The sequence below is a fragment of the Somniosus microcephalus genome, chromosome 21 (assembly GCF_052327205.1).
Source record: "Somniosus microcephalus isolate GS21.2 chromosome 21, FLI_Smic_1.0, whole genome shotgun sequence".
Taxonomy (NCBI): Eukaryota; Metazoa; Chordata; class Chondrichthyes; order Squaliformes; family Somniosidae; genus Somniosus; species Somniosus microcephalus.
Window position 1 is genome coordinate 35,705,099 of NC_141007.1, and position 12,917 is coordinate 35,718,015.

The window sequence follows — 12,917 nt, forward strand, 5'->3', positions numbered from 1 at the left end:
TTTCCTTTTGGGTTTTTATGCCCTAGAGGAATATGTTTGTTGCAAATTATGCATTATTTCCTTGAATGTTAGCCATTGTATGTCCACCTTCATACCTTTTAGTGTAGTCTTCGAATCTACCATGGCCAACTTGTCCCTCATACACTTGTAGTTTCCTCTGTTTAGATTGAAGACCTTAGTTTCAGATTGGACTATGTCACTCTCAAACTTAATGTAAAATTCAATCATATTGTGGTGACTGGTCCCTAAAGGTCCCATTACCACAAGATTATTGATTAGCCCTTTCTCATTACACAGTAGTATCCAGAATAGCCTGTTCCCTGGTTGGTTCCTCCACATACTGATCCAGGAAACCATCTTGCATGCATTCCAAGAATTTGTCCTCCACACCATTAGTGGTAATTTGATTTGCCCAGTCAATATGTAGATTAAAGTCCCCCATGATTACTGTATTGCCCTTGTTACATGCACTTCTAATTTCTTGATTGATACTGTGCCCTACATTACCGCTACTTTTTGGTAGCCTATACACAACTCCCACCAATGTTTTCTGCCTTTTGCGGTTTCTTAGCTCCACCCAAACCGATTCCAGTTCTACATCACGATCTGCCGAGCCAAGATCTTTTATCTCTACCGTACCGATCTCATCCATTATTAACAGCGCTACGCTACCTCCTTTTTCTTTTTGTCTGTTCTTCTAAATGTTGAGTACCCTGGAACATTCAGTTCCCAGCTTTGGTTACCCTGCAACCATGTCTCTGTAATGGCAATTACATCATACCCATTTACTTCTATTTGTGCCATTAATTCATCCACCTTGTTGCGAATGCTACATGCATTTAGATAAAGTGCCTTCAACTTTGCCAGTTTAATATTTTTCTGCACTTTGACCCTCTTTACTAATGGCCTTTGTTTCTGCTCCCTACTAGTTTTGCTGACTACTTTTCTAACTTCCACTTTCATCTTTGTTTCTCTCCGTTCTGGGCCCACACTTAGGTTCCTAGCCCTCTGACAAACTAGTTTAAATCCTTCCCAACAGCACTAGCAAACCTCCCTGCGAGGATATTGGTCCCGGTTCTGCCGAGGTGTAATCCGTCCAACTTTACAGGTCCCACCTTCCCCAGAATTGGTCCCAATGCCTCAGGAATTTAAATCCCTCCTACACCATCTCTCCAGCCATGCATTCATCTGGTCTATTCTCCTATTTCTGCTCTCGCAAGCACGTGGCACTGGGAGTAATCCTGAGATTACTACCTTTTGAGGTCCTGCTTTTTAAATTTATTTCCTAGCTCCATATATTCTGCTTGCAGGACCTTGTCCCTCTTTCTACCTATGTTGTTAGTATCGATATGGACCACGACCTCTGGCTGTTCACCCTCCCCCTTCAGAATGTCCTGCAACCGCTCAGTGACATCCTTGACCCTGGCAACATATCATCCTGGAGTCACGTCTGCGGCCACAGAAATGTCTATCTGTTCCCCTTACGATAGAATCCCCTATCACTATTGCTCTCCCACTCTTTTTCCTCCCCGCCTGTGCAGCGGAGCCACTTGTAGTGCCACGGACTTGGCTCTTGCTGCATTCCCTTGAGAAACCATCTCGCCCAGCAGTATCCAAAACATAAAATTTGTCGGAGAGCAAGATGGACCCAGGGGACTCCTGCACTACCTTCCTAGTTCTTTTACTCTGTCTGGCGGTCACCCATTCCCTTTCTGCCTGTGCACTCTTTACCTGCGGTGTGACCACCTCGTTTAACATGCTATCCACGTAGATCTCAGCCTCACGGATACTCTACAGTGACTCCAGCCGCAGCTCCAGATCCAAAACGTGGATTTTGAGTAGCTGCAGCTGGAGACACTCCCTGCACACGTGTTCACCCTGGACACCGAAAGTGTCTCTGACTTCCCACATAGCACAGGAGGAGCATGCCGAGTTGCCCTGCCATGTCCTACCCATAATTTACTCCCTTTAAATTAAAGAATATTAAATACATCAGGGACCTTACTTCGCTTTACACACTACTTACTCTAAACTGGAGACCTTACTTTTACTTTAACGACTGGACCGTAGAAATACTCACCAGGTCCTACTTACCAATCGACTCCTTCCCTGGTTGTGACGTCACTTTAGCGGTTTTGCAGTTGTTGTTTGACTGCTCCCACTCTCTGACTCTTTCCTTGGTGTAAAGTAAGAACCAATTCCTACACGGTGAAAAGTTAGGAAAAGCAGAGGTGAAGCAAGGGAGCCCCTCCTTCCATTCCTCACCCGACTCCCTCACTCACCCGACTCCAGCACTCTGTTCAAATTGCACTGCGAAGCCTGTTTTTATAGGCCCTGAAACAAAGGAGCCGGCTGAGCCCTGCTGCAGGAAAACCAGTTTAATCTAGTTTCCCTAATTAACTGCCTTCAGCTGCTCTGAATTGTAGGCCTTGTATATCCCTGCTGAAGGCTGGGAAATTTAGATTTTAAACAGTAACCGTAAATGTGAAACAAACACAAGTTTGATTTTTAGAAAACAGTTAAGACTCCCTCACTCACCCACCTCCAGCACCCTGTTCAAACTGCACTCAGTGCAAATTGCACCGCGAAGCCTGTTTTTATCGGCCCTGAAACAAAGGAGCTGGCTGAGTGAGCCCTGCTACAGGAAAACCCGTTTTATCACTAAGTATTTGAAAATGCCAGGCCTCCTGAAGAGTGGAAAAACACATTATTCAAAGTTGGACTTAGTTGGGACTGTTATTGTGTGTAGGAGAGTATTGTACATTGAGATTATGCTTGGTACACTCACCTTATCCGTTAAAAAGGGCTATGCCATGCATGTCCTTGTTTCCGTACTGCAATTTATTATGGTAATAAAAGGATCAGTTTGCAGTAAAAGTGAAAGTAAAATAAAACAAACTTCAAAGAATACTGTGTATTTCTTTAAAAACTTATTAATTACGTTAAAAGTGTCACAACAGTTAACCTGAATTTTTACTGTATTTCTGATAATTTCTTTAATGAAGCTGGATAATTATTTTTCTTCACATCTTTTGCAGGGTACATTTCCACATGGACTTGAGATACTCACTGCAGCTGATTATTTTGCTGTTGGAAATCGGACCAAATGTTTTTTGAACATTAGGTAATGCTTCAAGGCTTGTGAACTTCCCCACTATCTGCTGTCACTAAAATATAAAATCTTGACAGCAGAGGAACTCATTTATTTAGGATTTAGAATTCCCCTTCTTGCTGAATGTAATAATTCATGAGTAAATAAAGAGAAACTGTTTCCAGTGGCTGAAGGGTCGATAACCAGGGGGCACAGATTTAATGTGATTGGCAAAAGAACCAGAGGCAACATGAGGATAACTTTTTTATGCAACGAGTGGTTACGATTTGGAATGCACTCGCTGATAGGGTGGTGGATACAGATTCAACAGTAGCCGTCAATAAGGAATTGGCTAAATACTTGAAGGAGAAAAAGTTGCAGGGATGTAGGGAAAGAGCGGGGGAGTGGGACTAACTGAATTGCTCTTCAAAAGAGCTGGCGCAGAATCGATGGGCCAAATGGGCTCCTGTGCTGTACTATTCTATGATTTTATGCTGGTCTTTGGTTCCATATCTGCTGATAGCCCCCCCAGTCCCTCGCCTAAGTGGCCCTTATTCATGTGTGAGTTAGACGATGAGGATTGGCAGATTATTTGTGTGGGACGCATCGCAGTCTAGTCAGCCTTGTCTGTGCACACACACCATCAAGCAGGAGGTACTGGATTGTGATTTTATTTCTCCTCTAACCCAGGGAACTGCTTTGCACTCTCACTGCAGTACTCTTCTATACTAGTTGTAGTGCCCCACTGCTGTCCTGGCTGAGACCAACTAACTCAGCAGATGCATTGACCCATTGAAGGATTGCTGCTTGTAGTTTTTATAATTATTTTTATGCTTGTGTTGAATTTCCATGTTCATCAATGCTGAGGAACGGAACACTTTCTCCTTCTGGTGCCCATTATTTGCATCAGGTCCTGTCACTTGAATTATAACACAATCAGATGCAGAGCAAAGTATTGTGCAAGGACGGGGTTGAGTGTCACTCTGTCGCCTCCTGTGTTAGCATTCAACATGAAGAATGGTCAGCTAATTGAGGTACTGGAAGGCTGCTAATATCTGTGGATTGGCACCACAAAAAGAGTCAATAACTTCCGGAGGAAGGGAAAAAAATACGAGGGTGGAATTATAAAAAGAAAAAGACAAGCACTTTGTTGCACTGCATCTGAACAAAATATGCTGACTTCATTCTTAACCATGGACTGTACAGCTTGGAAAATGGTGGATTTCAACACCATTTCTTTTTAACCTGATTTTCACCAAGATGACTACCAACCTACATTAAACATTTATAATACCAGGCATAGCGTTGGGAAATATACAAGAGAATTGAAGTAATGTTCACAGTACATATTTTGTTTGAATTGCAACACAAAAACAAAAGGCTGCCTCTGTAAACCTTTTTGAAATCTTATGAATGCTATGCCCATGATTATTGCATGTCATTTGATGCAGAAGTGTCGCCTTAAGCATACAGTAAAATTTGACCTACACTTAAGTAAATGTAGGAGAAAAAAATCCCAAATCTGTCCTCTTGTGATTCTTTAATTCATTGAACTGAAATGCCAGAGATCTGATGAAAGATTCAAGTTTGTTTCTGCTGTTGTTTTATGTGGTTTTCACAGAAACCGGTTTGTTCTCGTTATTTGAGAAGTAGATGTTCATTGAAAATGTTTATGGGGGTGGAAGTATTGGAGACAGTCACCATGCAACCTGTTCAGTAATGACAGGGTGGCTGTTAAAATGCCAGATACATCCAGAATATATGCTTTTATATAGAACTAGCCAAAGAGACCATTGTTTGTGCTACAATTAATGAATATTACAATGCACTTTGAGGTCAACCATGTCTGCTAGTGGTTAGCACTGTTGCCTCACAGCGCCAGGGACCCGGGTTCGAATCCGACCTCGGGTGACTGTCTGTGTGGAGTTTGCACATTCTCCCCGTGTTTGCGTGGGTTTCCTCCGGGTGCTCCGGTTTCCTCCCACAGTCCAAAGATGTGCGGGTTAGGTTGATTGGCTATGATAAATTGACCCTTAGTGTTAGGGGGATTAAATACGTGGGGTTACGGGGATAAGGTGGGATATGTGTCGGTGCAGGCTCGATGGGCCGAAATGGCCTCTATCTGCACTGTGGGGTTCCTGTGATTCCTGTGACATATGCCTGACTGACTGCTTTCACATCATAACTAATCAGAAAATTGCTTTGGATAAGCTCTTTTTACATATGAGCTGGAAACATATACAGTAACCACCCAAAAGATTTCTGTTTTGCCAAGCTAGTTTTTTTAAATGCTGAATATTTTAAAACATTAATTAGCAGCTTCCAGTATTTTAACTTATCCAAATCAATGGTGTCTGTGGTGTCATCATGCTATCATTTCTGCACACTAGGAGTGCAGAATATGGCAGTAGATTCACCAATCTGGGATAGTGTATACCCTCACATTTAGCTTCTCAGAGGAAACAACGAGGATCCAATTTTCAACAGGTAGGCTTATTTGGAAACAGATCTGTTTGTTAATCAATTTTCAGAATAGGGACCAGACAGATCTTCAGGATTCATGACTCTTCCTCATTCTCCATGCTCCAAAAATTTCAGCTCTGCTGCTCATATGTTATCCCACTTCAAGTCCTACTCAACCATAATTCCAATCCTCACTGACCTACATTGGTTCCCAGTTCCCCAATGACGCAAATTTAAAATTCTCATCCTTATGTTAAAACCCTTCATAGGCTTGTCCCTCCTACCTCTGTAATCTTTTCCAGCCCTACATGCTCTGAGCTCTCTGTTCCTTTGTCTCTTGCCTCTTGTGCATCACACCTTCCTTTCCCCCATCATGGGTGGCCGTGCTTTTACCTGTCCATGTTCCACTCTCTGGAATTCCCTTCTGAAATTCCTCTGCCTCCACCTCCTTTAAGACCATTTTTTAAAATCTCGTCTTTAACCAAGCTTTTAGTCACCGCTCCAAATCTCTCCTTTGGCTCATCATCTGTTTTCTACACAGTTCTGAAAGACCGTGGGACATTATTCTGTTAAAGGTTCTATATAAATGAAAGACACTGTTGAAGCAGAATGTTTCTTTCTGGATTGCATACGTTTGCTGTTACACGGGGAATTCAGCAACAGGTTTGGCCAAGGCACCAGTATTAATTTGAATACAAATAGTGAGAGATGTACATTTACTGTTGGAGGTCATTCTTCATTCCTGAGCAGCCAGGAGATGTAATTTGTGTGACAAGCACTGCACGATCCTTGGAGTCTCCTGCTTTCTCTCCACTTCCTGAGACATAATCCTCATTTCATGTGCTTTGAAAGGTTGAGTGAACCTTGCTGGGATTCAAATCTGACATGTAGTCTAGTCATGAATCCGACATTCAACTGACTGAGCCATCCAACCGGTCTCAATTGTCTGAGCTGCCACATGGCTTTTGCAAGATCACATTAAGCGGACATTTGAATGGCAATAATGGCCCAGAAATTCGGGTCGGGGGCTTCACGCGGGTGCAAGCCCCTGACCTGCACTTACCTAGCTCGCCGGCCGTTGAGCTGTGGGCCCCCGTGGGATTCTGATCCTGGGCCTCCTCCAACTGCCGGCATGCAGTGCTTGCGTATCCCAGGGGCGCAGTTAGTTCGATGCGTCCCCTGGGATCACGTGGGCCATGGAGAGCCAATGGTAGCAGGGAATGCTTCATTCATAAGTTTGACAGGAAGAGCTGTCAATCCTATAAATACTATAAGCCCCAAAACATCACTAAAACTTCAAATAATTTTTTTTTTAAATCACATTTTTAAAATAACTATAAATTACATGAAATAACTATTTTAAACAATTTAAATTTTTGAAAGAATTAATTACATTTTCTAACGGGGCTAAAAATAAACTTACCCTTTAAAGTATTTAAAAATAATAAACCTGTGGAAAAAATGTTTTAATTTTAATTAATTCACCACTTACCTTGTTAAAAGCAGGCCTCTCCGGCGCACGCGTTCCACCTGTCAACCCCTTCTTTCAGGGGAACGGAAGTGCCGGTTTCCCGCGCATGCACGAAACCGGCACTTTCGTTGGGCCTACGCGCGAGTACCCCGTGCGTACTCACCCGTGGGGACCCGAATTTCTGGGCCATTAATGTTCCAGTGAATTTCCTGCATTTATTGATGAATCAGGGAGGCAATTGAAGCGGAAGATGTTATAAATTCTGCAGGTGATGGATAAATATTTGACAGACGGAGCCATTGAAAGATATTGGAGATAAAGTAGGATTAGGAAGTCTGAGACATTTGGAACCAGCCCAATGAATAAAGGTGGTAATTTCTGGCCCTGTCTACTCCTATTTTCCTAAGGTTGAAGCAGAGAGGTTAGTTTAAGTATGTCTCGTGATGGATATTGGTTAATCATGGTTTCCTAGAATTTAGCTGTTTGTAAGATTCTGTGTTGTAACTTAATCATTGGCAAGTTCTATCCATAGAGAGTTGCAGAGGAATTTACCAGACGTTTCCCTGAAATTGGCCACAGTTTCTTTTTTTTTGGTCTCACCCAAGAGTTAGCGTTATTAGCAGTTGGAGAGGGTGGGGCATGAGGTTGCACCATCTCATGGATAGGCTGAGCATGTTTGAGCATTAAGGTTTTTTCACCTTTTTCATATGTTCAGTAATTTATCATCCCTATGGGCGGATAAAAATATCGAAGGTAGATTAGTCAAATTGTTCACTACAAGTAGCAGCTTTGCATTTATAATTATGAAGTGACTTATGAATTTATATAAACGAAAACAAGGATTGCTCCGTTTATTTTCTGCCTCTGTCAGAATTCTAATAATGCAAGATCCACAGCTGAAAGTCACAATGTGACAGCAACAGGGGAAAATAAAATAAAAAAGCACAGTGAGCTTGGAGGATATGACCATAATCTGCTCAAAAGTCATTGACCTAAAAATTCGGTTGCCTTGCTCCTCCTGTTAGCGCCCTTGCGCTGCGCCGCCAACGCCTCCCGTGAAATTCAGCGGGAGGTTAGCGGCAGCGGTAACCGTTAGCGCCCCGCTCACACCCCGGCCGCGATCTTCGGTAGCACTCCCTGACTTACTGCCTGCCAGCACCTGCCCCTTCTGCAGCCCCGCCCCCCCGCGGAGTGCCGGCTCCTCTTAAGTGCCGGGCTCTTTTGCCGGCACTCTGATCCCTGGTGGCCCAGCTGGGCCCTGGGTCGCACTGCGCTAGGCCCCTCCCCTCTAAGAAGGGGGGGGGGGGGAAGGCCTGCAGTACCGCGGCACAACATGCCGCAGTGCGTAGCGCAGCGGCATGTAGCGTCGCGATATTCACTCGCGGCGGCCCAAGGGGGAGGCGGGGTGCTTCCAGTAGCGCCCCGCTTCCCTCTTGAGGCGCTACTGATGAATTTTGGCCATGGGGGCGTTAATTTTCGAAGTTAGGGCCCCAAAGGGGGCGTGACTCAATTTTTCCCCCATTATCTATGGCACCACCTGAAGCTAGTTGTTTATAGTTAACATTAAATTCCTTGTGCATGTTCTGTCTGCAAGTTTCTGATTGATATTAAATGATGTTGGTCCATAAATCTGAAATATTTGCACATACTATCGGAAACACTTTTTAAACAGTCTTCATAATGTGCGTCGTACTCTCGTGAGTAATCTTGATTCTTTTGGTACAACAACATTAAATTCTACTTGCATAAAGCAGTAACTGGTGTCCTTTTTATTTATTATCTCTGTTCTGCAGTATATACATTGTTGGATTCCCTGAATATACGCAACCTTTGACTGATCATCTGATACACAATAAATTTAACCACTGGGATTGGTAAGAAAACCTAATGTGTTTGAAGTATATGTACATTGAAACATTTATAGATTTTAATATTTGGAGAATATGTATGGTTAGGCGCAGGATACAATTGGGGGTTCATACATGCTTCTTTGTTGGTTAGGAACTCGTACATACCAATTTAAGATGAATAAACTGCTCTATTAATATCTAATTTATGGCCTGACCATTTGTCAGTTTGTCTTTGTTTCTGATGATGAAAAGGTGGTTGTATTTGGAAATGTTGAACAGTGACCATGTGATATGATGAGATCAAAACTACCGGAAAATAATATGCGTACTAAAGTAAGAAAACAAGGTCAGTGCAAAGATTGAAGCTGGAAGGATAAATGCATAGATGTTACTTGGAAAATGGGAATTGGTTTGTTCCTTGCCATGCTGAAGCTGGAAGGTAATTCTCCAAGAATACTCAGTGTTGGAAATTTCTAACCCTTTGAGAGTTTATTCAAATTAGTTCACTGACTGGAAGTGCATGAATTTGACTATTTTGTTATATGTTTTAAAGTTTTTAAACTTGTAAACATTCATTTTATGGGTGTGATCCATTCATTGTCAGAATTTAAAACATATGCTGTAATTCACTTAGCCTGAGGAGCAGATCAGACCATCAAAAGTAAGAAGCTGTCACTTTGTTTCCTTTGTGGTGTTTTGATGAGCTTAGAGAATACACGTAGCAGGTGGCCATTATTGCAAAGTAGGTGGTCAGATTTGGCTTTTGCCTTTGCTGTTGAGAAACTTGGCAAGGCAGTTGGTGGGAATTTTTTCAAGACTATTATTCACTTTAATAACAAACACTGTATGGTGACAAAGTTGTGTTGTATTGTATCACACTGTGACAATTCAAACAGCCAGTGTTTTTTCTGTTTTAGCAATTATGTCTACAATTTATACTGATACATATTTGCAGTGTATTGAGGGGAAAGTAGTTTGAGCCAGAAGTGCTATTGTTTATTTCTGTGAGCCAGTTTATTTCTGTAAGTCTTTTTCTTTCTGTACATTTTCTTTGTGCTTTTTTGTGTTCGCATATTTCTGTCTTGTGTGTGTATTCATGAATCTGTCTGTATATCTTTCACTGTGTGCCTGTCTTTGTCCTCTGTCTCTTGTTCTATGTCTGTCTTTGTTGTGTTTCTAACTAGTTCTGTGTGTTTGTGCTTTTCTTGCTCTCAGTCTCTGACCTTTGTGTATGCATCTATCTGTGTGTGTGTGTGTGTGTGTGTGTGTGTGTGTGTCTCTTTCTGTCATTACAACATGGACACAGGCCATTTGGCCCAACCAGTTTGTGTCGCCGTTTACCCTCCACATGAGCAAATAATTCTAATCACATTTACCCACCCTGTTCCCATATCCCTTCAACCCCTTTTAATTACAGTCTTAGCTTGAATGTTGACCTAATTTCTGCCTCAACCACTAACCCTGCCACACCCTCACAAACACTCTGGGCTGGATTTTGCCAATGGGGTGCTTTTGGAGGCGGGACTCCCACTTGTCAGGTTTTAGTCCTGCCTCCGTCGACTTCTGGCCCACCCACGCTATTTTCCCTTGATTGACCTTGTTAAGCCCGCCCAGCGGGCTTAGCAGGCCAATTAAGGGGAAGCCGGTTGCAGAGAACGTCAGCATATGACGTTTCATGAATTGTCATCGTTTGATAGCTCTGTGAAGCTGTCAAACACTGACATTCTATGTTGTTTGATGAGTCCATGTATTCAAGACTCATCAAACCTCTTTCTTTAGCAGAAATTAGATGGTTGTTGCATTGGAGAATGCAGCAGCCATCTGTTATCTCTGCTGGTGAGATTCGAGACACTCCGCATCCCCAACGATTGAAGTCTGCAGGAAGAAACAAAGGTAAGTAAACATTTTCTATCACTTTTACTCACCTCACATACTTACCTCTCCACACTTGCACCCATCACTTACCTCCACAGTGCACTTTTGCACCCCTCCGACCCCCGCAGACCCACTGCTCGCCTCGGTGACCCTGGCGGGGTTTGCAGCCTTCGGGAAGCCTGCACTTGTGTAGGTAAAATGGGGATAATCCTCTTATCTGCCTGTTAACAGGCAGTTAAGTGGCTGTAATCCCCTTCCCGCCTCCAGGAGATGGGACACGGTGTGGATCAGCTACCCGCCTCCCAAGAAGATGGCACGGAGGCGGGATGGGCACCTGCCCCCAGATTCTGCCATTTTCCCGGCAGTCCCGCCTCCCCAGGGCTGGCAAGATCGTGCCCTCTGTGTGAAGAAGTTTCTCCTACGCTCAGTTCTGAATCTCTTACATTTAATCTTGGTTTCTATGGCTCCTATTGTTGACCCCTCAACTACTGGAAACAATCTGCATCTGTTAACCCTATCCCATCTTTTCATAATTTTTAAACATTTCTACCATATCACTCCATAATCTGCGTTCTAATGAAAAAAGTCCCAATTTAGCAATTTCTTAATATTTGTATTTCCTCATATCAGTCACATCCTAGTGAATCTGTTTAGTACCCTCTCCAAAGCCTCACTATCCTTCCTATAGTCTGGAGCCCAATACTGCACACACTACTCTAAATGAGATCTTATTAAAGTTTTATATAGGGTCATCATTACCTCTTGACTTTTATATTTTGTACCTCGAGATAAAACCCGGAATTCTATTAGCTTTTTTCACAGCCTTGCCACCTAATGTTCTGTGACCCTATACTTCCAAGATCACCTGCTCTTCCATAGCACCGAACCTACTTCCATTCAGATTATAATTACTGCTTTTTTTTAACCAAAATGTATCGTACTGGCATTGAATTCCATCTGCCACTTTTTAGCCATTCCCCAATCTTATCAATATCCCTATGCCGTTTCCTTTGTTTTTTTAAAGAATTGTGTGTGTGTGTGTGTGTGTGTGTGTGTGTGTGTGTGTGTGTGTGTGTGTGTGTGTGTGTGTGTGTGTGTGTGTGTGTGTGTGTGTGTGTGTGTGTGTGTGTGTGTGTGTGTGTGTGTGTGTGTGTGTGTGTGTGTGTGTGTGTTCCTTCCCCACTCACTCTGTCATTACCCTAGCAAACTTGAAGATAAAAAAAAAACTCATTGGCAGCTGGACACATACAAAATAGAGTTCAGGTTAATATCTGTCAATGAGATGCAAAAGGTGCACTTTAAATGTTTGTGTTAGAATTGTGGCAATTAATGGGTACTTGTAGAACTCATGCAGCACTCTATGCTTTACGAGTTAAGAATATATCCCCAAATAGCACCGAATTTTCAATGAATTATTTGTGCCTCACTGCCCACCTTTCCATGAAAATTACTGCTCTTCTCACCATCCATTTTAACTTTGTTAAAATAACTGATCTGCGAACCTATAAATATCACGTAGTTGACTGTAAAAATAAGCATCCTTTATAACTGGGTCATTAAAGGGGAAGTAAATGCTAGGTCCATACTTTCTATATAAAGAACCTCTCCTAATTAAAATAAACTATATTAACTTTGTACTGTACTTTTGCTCCTCAAGGAGAGACACAATCATGTGTCTGCTGTCTTTCTAAGATGCTCCGGTGATGTAAGTTCGAGTTCCTCACATACATCCCAGTGCAGCGCCTTTGATTTCACTTGGAGGCAGTGAACAGAAATTGAGCAACAAAAAAAGCATAATTTGTAATGTGCCAAAGGGGCATATCCGAGCCCATCTTTTCGTATCTCTAATTCACTCTGAAGGAACATTGAAACAGTATGTTCTATTCAGAGCCTCAACTGCCTTAATCTTATTTTTGGGCCAGGTGTTCATTATACAGTATTAAATAATGAGTTGTATTGTGATGTATTTACAGTCTGATATACATAAGTCTTGTAAAAAGGAATCTCCGCATATGCTCGTGGTTTGCATTAAAGATTGAAGCATGCTTTTCTGTAAAATAATGGATTTCTTTTATGTTTTCACAGTGCCATTCGAGAGCTCACAGCAAAGACCCTCCATAACCTTACTCCATATGCTCCAGAATACATGGCAAACATTGGTGAGTGG

The 12,917-nt window shown here is 42.5% G+C and overlaps 1 protein-coding gene across 1 annotated transcript in view; it reads left to right on the top strand.

Moving 5' to 3' along the window:
- The window catches only part of tbcd (tubulin folding cofactor D), a 354,778-nt gene that overhangs the window by 197,617 nt on the left and 144,244 nt on the right, over positions 1 to 12,917 (top strand). The window contains exons 17-19 of the mRNA XM_085963427.1: positions 3,039 to 3,124; positions 8,819 to 8,899; positions 12,836 to 12,909. Of these exons, the coding sequence (XP_085819553.1) occupies positions 3,039 to 3,124; positions 8,819 to 8,899; positions 12,836 to 12,909 (241 nt within the window). The remainder of the gene's footprint in view (positions 1 to 3,038; positions 3,125 to 8,818; positions 8,900 to 12,835; positions 12,910 to 12,917) is intronic.